Source organism: Ruditapes philippinarum, unplaced genomic scaffold (assembly GCF_026571515.1).
Source record: "Ruditapes philippinarum isolate M1 unplaced genomic scaffold, ASM2657151v2 ctg2424_1_1_1_1, whole genome shotgun sequence".
NCBI classification, from domain to species: domain Eukaryota; kingdom Metazoa; phylum Mollusca; class Bivalvia; order Venerida; family Veneridae; genus Ruditapes; species Ruditapes philippinarum.
Window position 1 is genome coordinate 56,672 of NW_026861130.1, and position 19,901 is coordinate 76,572.

The following is a 19,901-nucleotide window of genomic DNA, read 5'->3' on the forward strand; positions in this document are numbered from 1 at the left end:
ATACATATTAAAATATTCAACTCTTAAACAAAGCATTTCTGAACATTCGTGATGACATCTATATATGGGTGACTTTAAAGATTAAAATAACGGAGTTCTTATTAACAGCTTATCCGGAATAACTAAAGTCAAGAAGGAAATCTTTGAAGCATTAAGGTTATATATTCTATCATTGTATTGACATTATAATGGGAAAGTTATGGTATTTTGACCAGGTGGAGTTCCGGCGTCTCCAGGAGCAGGTGAAGGACGTCAGTATGAACCTGAAGAACAGGTTTCGAACATCGGCCTACCAGGTTAGTAGTAACTTTCTTTACTAAAAATGATTAATTCAAACGCGTGGCAAGGACACTTTTTCTCTGAAAAGTTCGCGCCAAAATGTATGTTAAGAATTACAAACCGAATGGTATTTGTTTAAATGATCTTTTATTAATGAACATTTTATTACACTTGTAGTAACAGTAAAGTGAGAGTTATCTTCGATTTTTTTCACAAATTGCAAATAATTTCTGTAGATCGTCAATACTTTTTTGTTTGCTAATCAATTACTTTACTTACTCGGTTGAAAACATTGACATTATTTAGAAAAACTTTCTCACTTTTCACATAAGGCACGAATATGGGGTTTGTTACTTATAGAATAGAATGTATTTGAGCCGCGTCATGACAAAACCAAAATAGCGGGTTTGCGACCAGCATGGATCCAGACCAGCCTGCGCATCCGCGCAGTTTGATCAGGATCCATGCTGTTCGCTATCAGTTTCTGTACTTGTAATAGGGTTTGTAAGCGAACAGCATGGATCCTGATCAGACTGCGCGGATGCGCAGGCTGGTCTGGATCCATGCTGGTCGCAAACGCACTATGTTGATTTTGTCATGACACGGCTCATTTGTTTTATCTCTAACCGTTATACAAAAAACGTATAAGAAATTTAACAATGTCTAATAAAGCAAAAGATAGGTGTTAATCATATCAATTATATAATTATTATATCACGCCATTACATCATATCATTACATCATATCATTATTGTTCAATTATGTAAATTAAAATCAACAAAATAAAGAAAAAATCGCCATTAACTTTAGTTATGACAACAAGACATGTTTTATAATAAACAGTGTTATCCGTTGACAATATTATAATAAAGCGATGATAAAAATGATCAATATTTGACCAGACTCAACTTGTATGATGTTTGATGCTTCTATCCGAGAGCAATAAAATCTGAGATCATTGATCACTGCCAATTACCAATCATTCAGTAGTACATGTATTGATCAAAGCCGGGGTCATGACCTGAACTTACTGTCCATACTCAGGTGACAGAAGTAACCAGGCATTTCACGAGTCCTGGTCTCTCAGAAAGTTCTTTAAATTCTTATTTTAAGTTTTCTCAATGAATTCATAGTTTTTTTCATGATTGTACATATGTTTCCATTGTTTAGTGAAATACATCGTTCTTTTGTTATCTCTGTCATATGGTGGCTGATTTGGTATACTTTGCGCGTTGCGTTTTCGATAGTTGTCAACACAACCTATATCGTTTTCGTCTTTTCGTCTTGTCGCTAGCAAAGCACGCCAAACGGCGCGTTGTCGCACTGTCGTCTTGTCGTCCTGTCTCTAGCGAAGCACGCCAAACGGCGCGTTGTTGTGTGGCGCGTTGTCGCTATGTCGCCCTGTCGCTTGGCTTAAATGCCAGTCCTTCGATTTGAGCCGAGCGAAAATATCACATCGCTACAACAAGCCGCACGACAACGCGTCGTTTGTCGTGCATCGTTAGCGACAGGACGACAAGACGAAAATTCGACTACGCGCCGTTTGGCGCTATGTCGTACTGTCGCTAGCGACAACACGATACACAAAAGCGTTCCAAATAAGCTACCATACTGTCAGTTTATAAATTTATTGAAGTTTTACTATTATATTTAATGACATGATAGATAACTCTGAATCCGTAAATAATAGTTAAGTAGAATTTGTCTCCCTTGTCCTCGGCCGAAACAGATTTCATTTTCTAAACTAATATTTTTATTTTTAACAGTATCAGAACAGCGACATGTATGGAGCGCACGGCGAGGTACGCCTATATATATATTTGATATACTCGGTTATAAGTTTATCTTTATCACTTTCTATTTTATATTTTGCTTGTTTGTAAACCGCACACATACACACACACATGTATACATGTACATGTACATCTATCTATTCCTCGCCTAACACAGTAAAAATATATGTTTGTTTCATAAACATTGCATGCTTTTAATATGTATCAAGTGCTTTTTTATATTTTAAAGGGTGTTTACTTAGTTTTTCACTGTTCTAAAACATAAAAAATGCATGATTTTCTATTAATTTTGCATTATTAGTAGCCGGCTGAAATAAACGATTTAAAAGAATTTTAATTTTGAATTTTGGAAATTTAATTTAAGGCTAGGCACATATCTGTAAGAGATTAAGTTCTCTCTCCCCCCCCCCCCCCCAAAAAAAAAAAATGTAGTATGTTAAAATGAGAAAGGTAACTCACTAACTGCTTAAAAAATTGAAGCACTGTATATTCATCGCATAATGCTGATATTTAAAAATCTCTTAACATTCCAAGACTTATTTATATATATACATATTTTTTAAGAATGGCTTACATCAATAACAAGGCTTGTTTTACGTAGATAGTGGTGTTGTTTATTTGTTTTGGGTTTGTTTGACTTGTGTGTCTCATATTCTTCATTACCAACTCACATATATTACTCAATCTTTACTAATCCATCGGTTGAAGTTGGTTTTTATTTGTTTGTTTCTTGCAAATATCGTCCTTTTAATATCGCCATTTTAACCGTTTGAATTACACATAACAAATATTGCTTACAGCATTAACTGCATACATGCATACCTGTGTTATAGGCCATTTCAAATAAACTCACATAATGAAATATTGTCACTAACGAGCAATGGACATATTATTCTCTATTTGAACAATTTTGCTAAAAAGATATTTGTTTCTAGAGACAACCTGTCGACAAAGACTACGTCTTTCCGGTCTATATAGTCATGAGTGACTGTATATTCTAACGAGTAGTGTTTTATGATTTGTAAATATGAAAAAATGATATGTGGGTATGGCATGCACGTGCCCACGGTGATAAATGAAATGTATAAATACTGAGGAATAGTTTGATGGGGAAAGCGTTAAAATTTTATAGCTGCATGGATTGTGTTTGCACACATTATTTCAAGCAGTTTCATTATTGATCCGTTGGGTTCATTATGGGAGATATTTTGATTAATGACATCTCTTTTTCTCCCAAGCAGAGAAAATGTGGGTATAAACATGTAATGAACTTGCATTATCAAATATCATTTTATTACATACTCCATTATAAAAGAGATAGCCGGTTATACGCAAAACTTTTGTAGACAATCTAAGCTGAACAAATAATACCCACTTGAGAAAAAAAACTTTATTTGTTCAGATTGAATTAAACAAACATTCACTACAGTGAATTGTAACATTTCTTTCAAATCATCTGTATATTACATATAACAAAAAGCTTCGGAAATAACATTGTGAAATGGCATTGTTATATATTGTTACATAGGTTGTAAAAATGTTTGATAACACTGTTCTTAAAATAATGCTGTTTTATTTGGATACATTCAAAGTACATAATAATTATTGACTAGAATACATAGTACTGGTTATATTAAAGTACATATATTGACTAGAATACATAGTACTGGATATATTAAAGAGCCTATTTATTGACGAGGTTACGGTATAGGATATATTAAAGCACATTTGATCAAGTGAATTAAATGGTTTTTTTACGTTTATATAGGATAAAAGTGAAAAAAATTGTTGTAGTAACAAACTATTTGGACATATAACACTAAGGTGCTGCTATGCAAGTCACGTATTTATTGCATGTACACTGGAAACCACCAATAAATGATTCGTTCTTAATATAGTTCGAACACGCACTGTGTTTCGACGTACCGTTTATTTTCAGTATATTTTTGACTGTTCTTGTAATTTGTCACATCGATCTAAGGTGTAAGGTTTCTATCAATATAAAACATTAAAGACGGACATGAAATGAAACTAATATCATAACATATATCATCAATATAACACTGATTATTGACTACATAATCAACAGTTGCAAGATCTCATTTTTATGGTGGATGTCTGTGGTCGGACAATAATTCACGAAATTAAAGGGGTAATTTGATAACACCAAATCTGATTGTAAATTAATTGCATTCAACATTGCCGGTTACTTTACAGCCTTTACCCAATTGTAAACAGTTTGACATGCTTAAAGTTAAACCAATATTATACAGTGATAACACATGTACATACATGTACTTAAAAGAAATAAGGTCTTTAAAATGTAAATACGGATTGTGAGATTAAATGTAATACTCCATTCAACAACTGGATTACTCGATGTAATACTGAATTTATTGCATGGTCACCAATTAGGATTATTGTTACAAGTGTCTCGAAGGAAAGCGGTATAAACGAATGAACTCAAATATCAACTAGAAACCTTGTATACAAGATTGATAACAAAAAGCAATCTTAAGTGAAAATGCAATACACACTAGGAGTAAATAACAAAAACAAAAAATGAATGGAATGCTGTAATTAAGGGAATTATAACAAGAGCTGGTGAACCACATTTACCTCGTTTTAAATTAAAGGGTTCAATTTCGGACGGAAATGTGAAATGTGAATTCAGTACAATAATAATCATGTCATAGGCGGATTAAAGTGGAAATTTATTACACATTGATGTTACCACTTATTGAGAGATAGGGGAAGTCAGTTGCTTTGTTGACACGTTAATCAAACTATGGATTACCCGCACACAATAAACTCGGGTGAGAAAAATTGAAAAAGATGCCGGCGATAAAGCCCGTTCACAGGAAATTAAAGAATGCATTACAACAGTTACTATGGACTATATGTTATGTCGGAAAATTCATTAACATTTCTGGGATAGAGATGAACGTTAATTGATCTGTATATGGAACTGTTCAGTATGGAAATACCGCAGTGTTCTAAAGCTAATGTAGTGTTCATGCATATTTTTTGTGTTCCTCCACGAACAATGTTGTAAAGATGGTATGATTTTTAGGAAGTAACTGTTTACATAGATTATATATTAATATACACGAGGACTAATATAATCAATGTACATTTATTCCGACCTACAACCTCATTTTTATACATCACACATGCATCTGGAACCCCTCCAGCCGACGGCATTTTTTTGCCCGGTACCATGCCCCCCGGTCACACCCAGGAAACGGAGGAAACGACGACGTCGTTCTAGAAAACTTGTAAGTTCTTTTAGGTCAATATTACCGGCTATTATTCATATGTTGTGAGTCTTTGAAGTAATTATCACGACGATTTTATGCCGTTTTTATCAATTAAATTGTTGTTTCAGCAGGAATAATTTCGGTTTACGAAATACACAATAGCACAATGGGTAGTTTTAATTTGATTGGCCGACATTACTTTGATTGTGTAATAGTATATTATTAAAACAGTAACACAAATGCAGTGTTTACCTACCTAATTTTGAAAAAAAAATATTGCACTTTATTAATTTTACAAAGTCATTATGCCCTGTAACAATTTACGGATTTTATCTTTTATTCGACCCGGTCCGACCTTATCATGCCATGTTTGGATAACTTATGTATAAGTTTATTCAGTGTAGCTTATCGTAAACGTCTTAAATCGATCGTTTGTGAACCTAGTAATGTATTAAAACAATGTAGTTCCCACCTAAACACCACACACCCGCTGCTACCATTAAATAATACAATAAAGTATTGTAGCATTATTTTTATTACGCAATTTAATTGACTTTGTTCACTCGAATGACGTAAGCCGTAAGAAAATTTTAAGATTATGACATTCGTATTTAGTTTTGGTTATTGAACTATAAGTGCTGATTTTTTTTAATCTTGTACATTCCTCATTTCTTCATACATCAATCAATGAAAGTTATAATAAATAATCATCAAAATATTTGAAAATACGTGACTAAAAACTTTTTTATCTTTTGCCATCCAGTGCAGGCCTATTTGATTATTATTTCAGTTTAAATTCATACAAGGTTCTTAGTGTGATATCTTTGATAGCCTGTAAGGGGTAACACAGAAAGTAATAGGAATTTTTATGTCCATATATCTATTAGAATAACATAATACTTTCTTAGCTTTGAAACCGTCGTAAATAACTAAAGTTAAGATAAGTTTAAAGTATATTGTAAAATATATCGACATTTTTGCAATAGTTCTTGTGCCTTTTCTTTGATCATCGTCAATGATTTATAGCACCCGTTTCAATGTTTAGACTTTATGGCATGTTTATAAACTGAGGGATAGAAGTTACATACAAGTGTATTCCAAATGTCAATACTAAATTTATTTCAAAACAAATAATAAACATAATTATATAAATGCATGATAATATCCGGAGATATCCGAACACAGCGTTAACTTGCAGCTTTCACTTGCTTCGAGAATTTTCTTACGGTCTTTATGTTCTTTCCGATAGCCTCAAGTGTCTGAAAAAGGAAAAGAAATTAACATGGTACATAGGAAACAATGTGTAAGAATGGAATGCATCAAAACTATATTATGAACATTAATTACCTCATAAATACTTTTAATCAATCTATCAACATCTGAATATTTTGATAATAATAAAGATTCTATCCTAATGATCGTTCACCTTGTGTAAAATTAATAAAAAGACACTAAAGTTTATTTGTTATACCTGAAACCATGGACTACCTTCCCTTTATTTGAATATTTGATAACACTGTATAATACTCAAGAATTTAAAGTACACTTGCACGTTTAAAAGTTCAAATAATGATGTTCTACTTTTTCATACAACATTAATTGATTAAATTATAAATACCCATACAAGTGTACATGTATGACGAAGTATATACAAGTGAATTCTAAACGTAAATACTAATTTTATTTCAAAAGAAATAATAAACATATAGACCTATAAATGCAAGATAATATCCGGAGAAATCCGAAAATATCGTTAACTTTCAGCTTTTACTTGCTTTCACTCTGACTTTTCAGACACCAAGCAATTTTCATGTTCCTGAAACTGTTTTGAAAATTTGATCTGGATCTTGCTACAATCATAATGAGAGTGTTATTTTATTTTTTTACTTTCATATAAAGTTCCCTTTAAAATACGTACTATTGTCATAGTATCGTCATCAATTCTCTCCCTTGTAATAACAGAGTCTGGAATTCCCACGGCTGTAGATTTCTGATAGTGGACTAACTTGTCGTCCTCAACGTTGAATACTGACTGAAATGTCCGATACAATATGTTAATTATGAGGCCAATGCGATATATCTTAACATAGCAAGGTTCAACATGTACCATTTATTACTTAATAGTACTTCAAGATAAACCATACATTCATATAACACAATATTTAAAATCAGATCGTCAGGGGAAGTAATGCGAGATCTTCTTTTGACCATGAGAAAATTAGTCTATACATTGTCTCGTATCATGCCTTTTAAGTTTCGCTCGTATAAAGATAAAAGATAACGAAGAAAAGCTCAACACTCAAAAACGTATAGCAGATTTATCATGAAAACTAAACGAATTTCTCAACACTCAAAAACGTATAGCAGATTTATCATGAAAACTAAACGAATTTCTCAACACTCAAAAACGTATAGCAGATTTATCATGAAAACTAAACGAATTTGTATTCATTCATGTGACGAAGCTGTCGAGCTAACCTAATGAAGGTCAGAGGATTGTTCAACTATGTTGCGCGCCCATGTCTGAACAAAAACATGCAGGGACACCTCAGTCCTTCACCCAGCAATAAAACTGGATCTATAGTCGCCATGACCTTGATAGTGCCGGTTTTACTTAAAACCAAACCAAAAAAGAAAACTATCATGATAGCACGCGATGATTGTTACATGTATCGCCTGTATACGGATAACCTTTATTATCATCCTTATCCTTTTATATTTCTTGACTATTAAGCAAGCCTTATATTAACATATAATACTTAAAAATGTAGTAACTATGTCAATGAAGTGTTGTTTCGCGATGATACAAAAATATGTTTTACCAGACTAACTTGTTTTACTTAGCTAATTATCATTTAATATGAATAAACTCTGACAAAATTAATTGCATACTTTAACATCCCTTCCATCCATCGTCTTCTCATTAAACTCTTCACCCAGTTTGAATTTTAGGTGAGCATTTTTAAAAGTTGATGTAATATCTAGTGTCCACTCGCCGTCGACCTCCTTAATTTCTTCATAGGATGAAACTCGTTTGCCCACTTGTCTTAGTGCGAAATTCACACCTGATTAAAAATGAAAATATGCCAGCCAAGAAGTTACATAAAATTAATCATCGTCGTTTTTTAAAACATACTTATACAAGTAACGTGTCAGTGGAATTATGTGAATGTGGATACTAGTAGTTAAAGATGAACTAACACGAAGGAACTATTAAAAGCCAATTATCAATGTTTAACAAAAGGTTAGTCGTGAAGCGAGTAATAGGTCACAATTTTGCCTTTCTCCAAGTAACAGAAAAATGTTAGTAGTAAACCTTTTTAAGTAATCTGAAGTAAAAGTTATCCAAACTAACTTAATGAATATCGTTTGAAATACTTGAAAATAATTTCTATGATACCTCATTAATGTAGAACTTTAACGCAAAGAAATTGCATAACATTAAATTCCAAAACATATGCCGGGAATAAGTTACGTAATAAATAAAGAACATACCCATCGCCTTCATATATTCGTCCCAATTTTCGTCAGAAGCCTCTAATTTCCAATACCCCAACAACTTTGCCATTGTTCAGTTACTGCCTAGACGATTGATTTATCCAACAAGAAAGTTTCACCTTAAATTACTGCCCCAAGTCACAATTATCTGCGTGGCAATCGACTGAGTAAATGTGTGCCTGATAGGGGTTTGTTGACTAACTGTAGATAGCTCAGTGTATGTTTCAAAGTACAAACTTAATAGGCCGTAAGATAACTTGGCCCCATAACACCGATTATTACTTTAATTTTAATAGCTTTAACATGTGTAGAGGGTAAAGCTTGGTTTAATTATATTGCTGTGTTTCTGTGAAATAGCTTTGAAATTTTGATATGTAATTGCTTGTCATTGTAATATCAGAGGTTGTTTAAGTATCTTCAAAGGTAGACATAAGAAAAACAATATGAAAGAAGCCTTTGTATCATGACAAGTTCTAAGACTATAGATATATTCTAGCGATATGGCATTGCATTGGTCTCTTCAATGAAAAGATATACATTAGCAATACGAAAGAAGCCTTTGTAACATGACAAGTTCTAAGACTATACATATATTCTAGCGATATGGCATTGCATTGGTCTCTTCAATGTAAAGATAGACATTAGCAATACGAAAGAAGCCTTTGTAACATGACAAGTTCTAAGAATCTAAAATTTGATATATTCTACCAATACCACATATCTGTGTTCTCTTCAATGTTAAAGCAGTGTTAGTTCATTTCGAGATTTATTTCCCGTCTTTTACATTGACGACAATATTTAACAAAGTATACCTTAAACTTACTTCTAATGTAATAATTATTTTAAAATGACATTGATTCTTTACTCTATTTGCTAATGGATTTGAGATTTAACTAACATGGACACACGTTTTTATTTTCATATATTTTATTCGGACCTGTTTCAGTGTTTGTATAAATATACATATTTTGCAACGTTTGAAGAGTAATACATGTATATACAGTTTTCGTAATATATTTATATGCATAAGATTGGCATTACTATACTAATGTTATGAAATGGACAGATCAGAACTTAAGTTCACCATTCTGTCATCTTTAACATAATTAAGAATAGTTCTCTGAAATAAGATACAAAAGTAGTTCGATTCTGGCTTCATCAAGATATTCTATTTGGAATAGAAAATTGTCATTAAAGCCGTCTGACCTACGACTGTTCAAAATTAAGAAAAACATCTTAAAAAGCAGATAATGGCAACATTTAGAGAAATCAAAGATAACATTTTTGATCTGTTATTAGTATATTTACAAATGATAGTCTTTTGACTTTCATTGTCATTTAATTTTTTCAAGAAGTTCATTCATTTGACATTAGGCTTCCTGTCGGATGAATTTCCTGACTGACTTAACATTTGTTCCAACGGCCTCATATATCTAAAAAGAAAAAAAAACATGAAGATTGGCTGGGAAAATATTATGTACTACATAATGTATAGCACAAAGTTAGTTTAGTTTTGTTTTGATATAAGTGATGAAATATGATAGATAATGTTCTTTAACATGTATACGAATAAAATGATCTTTTTCTAACAATCTATAAATATCCATAAAGAAATGTAGCATGTGAGGAACCTTGCCCCCACAAATTTAAAGCAGTATTTTATGTTATATAGAGCTGTAAGGTTGTGTTCTGAGACCTTGTTGCTGAAACATCGTTTGAAATATTTACCTGGGTAACGGTTGTTTCATCAACCTTCTTTCGTGTTATTCTTGTGTCGGGTATATTTGCATGCACTGATTTCTGATATTGTATCAAATGACCATCGTCACTTATTGTAAATGTCGTCTGCAAGTAGACGTCCGTCAACAAGTTAACTAAATATAACATATGTATCAAAGTAATCGCTTACAATTAAGAAGATCAAATAATAATAATTATTAACCTTTTATTCATAATTAAAAAAAACCCCATAAAACATACATTTAACGTCTTGATAAGCAATGCTTTGAAAAAGAAACCGATTTTCAATAGCCTTACATTTGCAACAGCGTTTATTTTGACAATGATGTAGGCAACGGTAGCATCTGGGCCTAATTAATAAACAAGTAATTATATTGTTTACTTTATTAACTTCTATAATCAAGATACCTTGCATTTTCTGCCATCCATAGTAGTTTCATGAAATTCTTCACCAAATTTGAACTTGAGAGTGGTGTGTGCAATAGATACAGATATACACAGAGACCAGTTCTCGTCGTCATCTTGTTTAAATTCCTCTACAGGAACAACAGCTTTTCCCATTTTTCGAAAGGCAAAGCTTATTCCTGTTACATACAGAACTTTACAATAAGAATCTAGTTATGCAGTTGTACATAAAAACGGTTGTGACATGTTAAAGGCCCGTAATGCCTATAAAGGTTTTTATTTCTATTTTCAAAAGCTTTTAAATTTTGGTCTAAGATTATAGTGACCAAATCGTTACTATTTGGCCAATTACCTAAACCATCATTTTCTTCTCTTGCTTCTTGGTAGTTCGGATAGTAAAATCCTTAAGATTATAAAGCTAAAATGTCCGTATCGGTCTTTCGTAGATTTGTGTAACCCTGTGTACTGGGTGACCTACAAAATGTTTAAATATCATATGCACTCATCTCTTGATAAGTGTCCTCTTTCAATTAAAGGCATGTTTTCATACAAGTTATAATTATAAGTTTCTGATTTTCATCATTATAATATGCTATAAAATCATTTGATAAAACACGACTTTAAGTATGTAATTATCTATCGATGTACAACAAGGGGAGTAACCAACTCACCTACAGCTTTCAGGTAGTCCTCAAAGTTGTCGGTCTTCTCATGTTGAAGTTTCCATTTTCCAACTAATTCCTTCATGTTTCACAGCGGGATTACGTGCTTCAAAAACACAATAGCAAAATACCTTTAAAGAAAATCGTTCTAACGCCAATGTTATTTGGCAAAACTCCGAGAGATCGTTTGATAGATAGGTCAAAATATCGGGCTATAACTATGTATTATCAAAATTTATCTATATGTCACTATATACGATATTGACAGGGTCGCGATTATTTCTGCTATATAATCTATATGGTGTCATCCTCAGAATTATCACGCAATTAACTGAATTAATGTTTGTTCGTATAATAATACTGTAAGGTAGAAAAGTCATATATAGTTTGATCGATTTCTTTAGTATGTTTACAACTGTATTGTTTTCTAATCTATCATATTTTCATGTTTCATTTTTAAACCATCAATAAATTTATCAATTAGTTTATCAATCAATATTTGTTTTAAAAATTGTTTAAGGTTTTATTTTTGGAAACTTTATTGTAAAAAGTACTTTCATGTCATATGTACAGTATGTAAGGAAGACATACATACGGCGTTATATTGATCACTTGTTTGCATGTTTTTTGCTTTATTTAGGAAATCTTCGTCTTGTCTTAGTGTACTCAATATTGGACCAAACATTTGCTATTACAGAAAACTTAATCGTCTACAAAATATACCGCTTTTATTTTCGATGCTTGTGCATTACAACAAAATTTTAACATAATCTTTTGAATGATTTTTTGTCTGTCTTAACTGTCTTGCATCGTTGAACTATTTAATAAGATAGCCAAATCGTCTGTGACTGAGTCACATATCTTTAATCATTCTAACTTAAGGACAAGTTGTTCAAAGGTTTCGATTTTACCCTCATTTTAACCTATTAACCTTACTGAGTGGTGTCATTTATGAAATGTGTATCATAAAGCGTCAAGTTTAAGTTGTGTGATAATCAACAGAAATCAAAAATAAAGACCTACTTTGACAAACAATTTGGTTTATCAAAACGCTTTTAACGAGTGCCTTTGGTATGTCATGAAGAAACTCGAAATGTTTGACTTAGATATTAAATATGAAAAGTTCAATCTCCGTTAGTTTCCTTTTCAATATTTACAAGTTATAAACCGTCTCATGTCAAACAAATGGTCTTGTTTATGTTTTACTTACATTTTCATTCATCAAATTTAAGGAGTTCTTCAAGGAGGGATAAATAATGAAATGCAAATATGATTTATGTTTGCATAATATGGATCAGTCAGTTGATTGTAAATCATTCATAGTATCATAATCTAAGGTAAAGTCACTCTCTAGTTTCACTTAAGCGTATGGGCATTTTTATATTCTGTTCAATATCTTTTAAGTACACTTGTGAGTTTTCTGTGCATAAGGCTTTTGTGACTTTTATATGGAACTGAACTGGTATCGGTAGATTGATGGATATTATTTTTCTGTTGCATTCTGAATCTTGAATATCTTTCTCAATTGTAGATTAGACTTATATATTTTCTTGTGCTCTATCGATATCTGATGAATCGTCTCTGTTTATCATTTCAAACTTGGAACGGATATATATGGAATTAAATTTTGTGTTGTCATTGCTTTGCATATTGTCACAACATGTTAGTTCAATATTGAGAAGTGGTTCTTCCTTTTTGTAGCGTTATTGTTTGGTAATATTTATCGCGTCATTTATCCCTTATCTGATGATTTTCAAACAAGTTTTCCATGGGTAGGCAAAACATCTCTCCTGGGTGTCTATTATATTAATAAATAGTATCATATAATGCATTTGAGTGCATTTTTTTTAGATAATTCACCTTTTTACTATTTAAAATGTTTGTCGATTTGATGGTTCAATTTCATAAATTGATCCATTTATACAAACAAAATACGAGTTGAAAGTTTTCACTGTATTTTTCCTTAGATTAACAAACGTTTTCAATAGATTCTATTTACGAATAAATTTAATTCAGAGAGATAAATAATATGCATATCTCTTTGTGAAGGGCATATTCATATCGTCTTTTATAATAACTGCACAATCTAAACAAGGAAAGTATACTGAATAATCTATTCAACAGGCGTTTAGTTTATTGTGTATTAAGGGAATGTATATCCTGAATTTTGACGCTTTCTTTATTTTTTGAACACTTAACCGGTCGTAAAAGTTTTATTAATCATTGTTTTGTTCAAGAAAACATATTTATGAAACCACTTAGTAAGAATTCTCAATACAATGCTAGTTTTAAGGTCAAGTTTCTTTGTAAAATATATATATACAAAAAAATGTATTTATAAAGTTACTTCGTCTCATTGTCTTATAACAATCTGTTGTGTCATCAGTTACGTCATTGAAGGCAAGAACGCGGGTTATTGTTTGATTCGGTTTCTTTTCCTGTGCGCCTCTCTCTCGTCCTATTGTATCATTGTGTTTATCTTGTTTCAATTGGTCTGGTCAGTCAAGGATATTTCACGCGAATGTTAAGTATTTCTTCACGTGGAAATAAGGTCGTCGTTTATAACATTAACTCGCCTTTGGTACCATAAAAACTAAATATTGATTTAAATGATATTTGATTATTAAATATTAATCAGGTGGTTGTTAGTTGAAAGTATGTATTTATAAAGGTACAACCGTATTACAGCAATAGATATTATTATATTTCATTAAATTTATCTGTCAAAGGATATTCAAAATCAATGGGAAAAGAATATCTCTCTTTTATTCCTATCGAGGCAATTTTCTGACATATACAAAAAACATAAATAGGCTTCGAAATAAAAGTGCTTTATACAAAACCTCGCAACCAAGATCCTTGAAAACGGATTATTAGTTCAGGAGAGGAATGTTTTAATAAGAACAAAATCACAACAGAAAGGATATTTTTTTTTTTGCATTTTGTGACGCTTTTTATGTTTTAGTTTTTAATCTCTTTTTTTTATACTTATTTACTATACTTTCTCTACATAACAAAACAGCATATTCAATACATTTTTTTAAATAATTGGTGATCGGAATAGCTTTATTACATAGTCATACTTGTTTTATATTCAAAGAAAGTTTTGATTAATCAGATTAACATGTTTATGAGATTATTGGACAGGGATTGACCCTATCGGATCAAACAAGTCTTGGGAAATGTAATGTTGAATTGAATGTAACACTGACCTTTGTGAAGTTGAATGAAGTGTTGAAAATGGCATTTGATTTGAAAATGTTATACTTTTAGTTCTAGTTCTGATTTAAATGCTAAGTTATGTGAATTCTCTAGGTTAGTGATATTTGAATTTGTCGGATTAAAATTTGCAACAGTTTCACTTAAATTATTGATGATATGATCAATAAATTAATACTGGAATGGAACTGAGAGGAATGCTTTCTTTCATTTCAACCATTGGATTATTGCAATAAGTGATTGGTATAGTACGTAGAAAAGCGTGTATAATATTCAGAATGGCAAGATGTGAGACTGGATATCCCGCCGTTGGTCCAGTTCTTGCTGTTACACGGAGCATGACTCAAAGGTCTATTCATTTGAGATATTTGGCGGAGTTTGAAGAGATAATTCATATCAAACGTAAACCACCGACTAAAAGACTAAGTGTTAAATATGTACCAGCACTTGTCCCGGAGGAGGACCCTCCTATCACAGGCTTATCAATGGTAAACCTTTTTCTTTCATTCATTCCAATAACGGTCGTGTACATATTTTTGCAGTTGGCAATATTCTTGACATTCCTTTGTGTTTCTTTCAATATCGTCAAAATTAATGAGTAATGAAGTTAAGTTTTTTTTCTATTCTGTGAAGTATTTTCTATTCTATGTCGATATACTTTGGCTCAGATATTGTCAAACATAGTACCGGATTCATACCGTACTATACTGTTTTGTGTAAAGCTCAGAAAGTACCAAGTACAACTACATCATGTACATCGTTTTATATCATTTGTTTTGTACACATTTGCAGATTTACGTTTATGCATTTTGTAAAACATAATGATTATTATTCTATTTACATTGATTTTTTAATGCAGTAATTGCTTATTTGAATTTTAAAAGAAATCCTTGAATAATTATACACACACAACCTTCGTTTGAGGTTTGATCTTCAAAGCCTTGATCTCTGTTTACCATTTTTTAAAATTTATTTGACTTATGATACATTTGAATTGAAGAGTTGTAAGTGGCACAACCTAGTTCAAATAAGGTACTATAATGTATTAAGACATAAATTGCCGGCGTAAAAACTACTTTTTTTCATATAATGTTACATGTATATATAACTGAGAAACAGAATGTTGTAAATGCCCTTAGTTGAGTATATATAACCTTGCCATAGTTTTATGACTTGTAGTTTTTGAACTTTTATCTCTTTGCATGACTTGAAATCAACCAGATTATTGCATAATCCTATTAAAAAGATTAACGTTATGATCCTTCGTGTTTAAACCAAAATGTAAAAAAAATATGAAGGTTAGACATTTACGTTTAGAAAGATAACATTCTCTCTGTGTATAATAATGGCATTGCAGTAAGAACTCCAAGTACGTTTTTGAAAGATAAAATTATATTGAAGACTAAATTTATATACACACTGGAACTAAAGAAACCTGGTAAAAATATTTTATAATATTCCTTTTCGAGTATAATCCTTTGTTTATACGATAATTCTGTCTACAAGTTATAATTTGATTGTTTGCTTTTTTTTCTTTAAGTGAATTTCTCAGGCAGTTTTGAAGTGCACACGTTGCCATATTTTATAAAATCAACACTTGTTGAGTTATAAATTAAGAGATTATGTCGTTTCTATGCAATATTTGATACTATTTGAAAGGTTTACACAACGGCGTTTGATAATATTATAACGTTATAAATAACACTTCACAGTTAGAAGTTTTTGTCGAAGATTTACTTAAAAATTAAAATTTTGATTTAATGTTGTCGATAAGCTTTCAGATACATGTATACTCTTTTGTTATCTATAACAGGGGTTTACAGGGTCTCTATTTAAAAAAGAAAGATACCATAAAGCTATGGCGAATATATCGTTAATAAACCGGATGCCAATGTGAAAAGGTCTTGAGTTGTTCTGCTTGTTGTGTATAGTGTTTTGTGCAGGTTTAGGTATACAAGCTGAGCGAGAAGAGCTATGTATTTTATTAAAACATTTAGAAATAATAGAAACATATTGAAACAAACAATATTGAATTATTATGAAGCATGCTGAGTTTTCATTTTAGTTAATGCTATTTTTGCCGTATTTTACAATTCTCAATAGAAATGATTACTAACTTCCCATTAGTATGTGGATATTCAAATCCAGTTAAATAAAGCAACTTAGAAACAATACTATGTCTTTCTTAAATAAAATAATCTGTCATTGAAATCTATCTATCTCATTTGTCATTGCACGAAACACACGTGTCAAGACTAGGTATAGGATTCCGTGATATGATTACGTTGTGGCTTTTTTTAACTTTCTTTCAGAGGAACAAATAGGTACTATTATTTCAGGATATGTTTTAATGTGATTAAACTGTTCACGAATTTCATCTCTTTAATCATCACTGTTAAAATATTCATATATCATATCTTAATCATATTTAAATGGTTAATATCTAATCAGTACGGTTTTATCATACTTTATTATCTTTACCATCATATTATCATGTATTATTTTGAAAGTGTTTAAGGTATCGAGATGATCTATCTGATCCTAACTGGACAGACGCTCATTAGATTTTAAGGAGATTATTTCAAGTTTCAGACGCCGTTTTCCTTTTCTAACTAGACCTTTAATATGGGATCACGTATAAATGGTTTCATGTTTTATACTTTAAGTTGTGTAATTAATTATATTAATATATTTTCAGAAATTATATCAACGTCCAAATCCAGAGAACCCAAACCAGATTTATCGTAGCCAGTTGGCCGCTAGTCTTAAAGCATTTCAACAAAAACAATGGCCTCCATTAACTCACCAGGAACTAGAAACTAGCTACATAAGATGTAAACCAGTTCAAGCAAACAATGAAAGGTGGGTAGAACTGATGTCATAGATTCTAGAAAATATTAACAAATTATACCATTCAGTTCAATACGGAGTAGGCTTTTAATTAATCAGTGTCTGTGCTTCGTATTTAATTACTAATCACAAATAAGCCCCCCCCCACGATTACACGTTTAAACGGATTCGTTTCGTTTTTCATTCATAAACGTTTACGATATTGTTTACCGTTTAATCGAAAATGACTATATTGTCTTACAAAATTTCTTAATCATTGCCTGTAATCATGTATTTTATCAATTCTAGTGGTTTATTCCAAAGTAAACAAACGGAAAATGGGTGTTTACAACCCTCCACACAGCATTAAGGGGTTACAATGCAAAAAATGTGTGCTGACTCAATTGTGATGAGCCCTTTCACATTCTTTATCTGTACATGTATTAAAAATAGAAAGAAAGACATCATTTGGCGGCTCAAATACATGATGTGTATAGTACATAGAGGTACCACCGTTTAAACGGTATCGTTTCGGTTCTTAGCAATCGTGTAAACGTTTTCAAAAAATTGTAAACGTGGGAGCCTTAATTACAAAGACTCCGTGTAGACTTGAATGTCCGAGTGGTTAAATATTCTATCAAATAAACGATGAAACGATGATATATACGATACTGAACAATGAAATTGATCTCTTACTTTTACTTTAAATGTCGATAAAATTGTTTTGATTAGAAAATAACGCAAAACCTATAGCAAAGTATTTGGTCTGTGATTTGGTCAGATGGCGTCTTAAGCGTCCAATTTGCGTACTACTTCCGTCCAATTTGCCTACTACTTTCGTCCAATTTGCGTACTACTTCCGTCCAATTTGCGTACTACTTTAATATTTAAGTTTTTGACTGCTCTTTTAAAAGTTAAAAGTGACAAAGAAAAGGTATATATGTCAAGGATATATAGCTTTAGCGTATGTTATTGTAAGGGAAGACTTAATGACTTTACGTTTAGGACTAGTTTCAACTGAAAATGGACGATTGTTTGGCTTTTAACTTTTCAATTCTATGACCGATGTTTTGTCGTAAAAGGTTTTATATGTTATTTTGTTAAACTAGTCAAGTTGCCAAGTTTGTGCATTTATTGTTAGGTGTCACACAAAAATAACAAAACCCGGTTCCTTGCAGTACCGTTTGTTTGACTTTTAATTAATCAACTTGAACAATTTATTACTTCCGGATAGATGCTATCAAAAACAACCATTTCCTTTAAACTTTTGTGTCAAAGAGCTAAACTGAAGAGAATAAAGTAGTTCGCTTTATATGAGAAGAGAAGTTTATTGATCTGGAAGTTGTCGTTGATTAAATGGCTCTTGCTAATTTCACGCACCACAGGCATGTATTTAACTCAACATTTACAAGGGAAAATATGTTTCCGTGTTGATTGTTTGAATCAACAGGCATCTAAACAAATGATGGAATGATACATCTATAATTGTCATGTTCTTTATCCCTGTCAAATTCGTGGTCAATCGAGCGATGAATTTTGTTGCTATATACCATATGAGCTTACTTCTTGCTGACCTTTTGTTGCATGTTCCCGCATTTGATATGCTATACTACTGGGTTTACTTAATTCTACTCATGTTGTAGTATTGAACATTGCAGACTAGCGGGCACATGCCTCTCATTATTGTCGCTGTGGCGGTCAGTGTTAAAAGTCCTGGCATCATTGTCGCTAGGAGTCAAGTAGATAAACGGCCTGTCATAACTACCGCAGACGGTCGAAAGCCATGGCTCAAAGAGATAACAGGCCTTGTTATAATTGTCGCTGGGGGTTACAGAGTTAACAATCTTTTCATAATTGTCGCTGGCAGTCAAAAAGTTTACAAACCTGTTATTATTGTCGAAGGCGTCGAAGAGTTAACATGTCTAGCATTCTTCCTCGCAGCCAATGGTTAACCAACGGCGGCCAGACTAACAATTTTACCTACTAGTATTTAATTAAGAGCTATGATTTCATAAGTCTTGTATGTTCCTGTATTCTATATTTATCTTTTTAAAAAGCCATGTCTAGTTAATATCAGTGTCCTGTCCTGTCTTTTATATCTCAATTAACCAATTCTGGAAACACTTTATTATTAAATATAATTCATAGAACAAAGTCTGTAAAACGTATGAATATTGTCGTTGTATTAATTAATGAACAAATGAAATTTATTTTTT

The 19,901-nt window shown here is 31.7% G+C and overlaps 3 protein-coding genes across 7 annotated transcripts in view; 1 reads left to right on the top strand and 2 right to left on the bottom strand.

The window, feature by feature from the left end:
• The window catches only part of LOC132714629 (uncharacterized), a 41,616-nt gene that overhangs the window by 14,294 nt on the left and 7,421 nt on the right, over window positions 1–19,901 (top strand). For 3 of the 5 annotated variants that reach the window (XM_060697525.1, XM_060697526.1, XM_060697528.1), the window contains 3 exons: window positions 216–296; window positions 2,046–2,081; window positions 17,555–17,718. In XM_060697525.1, coding sequence (XP_060553508.1) covers window positions 216–296; window positions 2,046–2,081; window positions 17,555–17,718 — 281 coding nt within the window. Of the gene's footprint in view, window positions 1–215; window positions 297–2,045; window positions 2,082–15,111; window positions 15,345–17,554; window positions 17,719–19,901 lie in introns of those variants that run through there. The other 2 variants (XM_060697527.1, XM_060697529.1) reach the window with 2 other exon arrangements.
• On the bottom strand, window positions 6,428–9,034 carry LOC132714630 (fatty acid-binding protein, liver-like). Its single transcript, XM_060697530.1, has 4 exons — window positions 8,828–9,034; window positions 8,225–8,397; window positions 7,251–7,364; window positions 6,428–6,591 (listed from the first exon to the last, which is right to left on the bottom strand). The coding sequence occupies exons 1-4, from the start codon at window positions 8,898–8,900 to the stop codon at window positions 6,520–6,522; spliced, it is 432 nt and encodes a 143-aa protein (XP_060553513.1). The 5' UTR covers window positions 8,901–9,034; the 3' UTR covers window positions 6,428–6,519.
• LOC132714631 (sodium/calcium exchanger regulatory protein 1-like) lies at window positions 9,762–11,958 on the bottom strand. Its single transcript, XM_060697531.1, has 4 exons — window positions 11,647–11,958; window positions 10,979–11,154; window positions 10,559–10,675; window positions 9,762–10,263 (listed from the first exon to the last, which is right to left on the bottom strand). Exons 1-4 carry the CDS (start codon window positions 11,720–11,722, stop codon window positions 10,201–10,203), a joined length of 432 nt encoding a protein of 143 aa, XP_060553514.1. The 5' UTR covers window positions 11,723–11,958; the 3' UTR covers window positions 9,762–10,200.

Excerpts from the sequence above, each read along its gene's own strand:
- LOC132714631 (XM_060697531.1), bottom strand. The coding sequence starts at position 11,722 with ATGAAGGAATTAGTTGGAAAATGGAAACTTCAACATGAGAAGACCGAC. Across the intron at positions 10,676-10,978 it reads TGGATGGCAGAAAATGCAAG|ACGACATTTACAATAAGTGA; the intron begins GTATCTTGATTA and ends GTCTACTTGCAG. Across the intron at positions 10,264-10,558 it reads ATGAAACAACCGTTACCCAG|ATATATGAGGCCGTTGGAAC; the intron begins GTAAATATTTCA and ends TTTTCTTTTTAG.
- LOC132714630 (XM_060697530.1), bottom strand. The coding sequence starts at position 8,900 with ATGGCAAAGTTGTTGGGGTATTGGAAATTAGAGGCTTCTGACGAAAAT. Across the intron at positions 7,365-8,224 it reads TGGATGGAAGGGATGTTAAA|TCAGTATTCAACGTTGAGGA; the intron begins GTATGCAATTAA and ends CGGACATTTCAG. Across the intron at positions 6,592-7,250 it reads ATGACGATACTATGACAATA|ACACTTGAGGCTATCGGAAA; the intron begins GTACGTATTTTA and ends TTCCTTTTTCAG.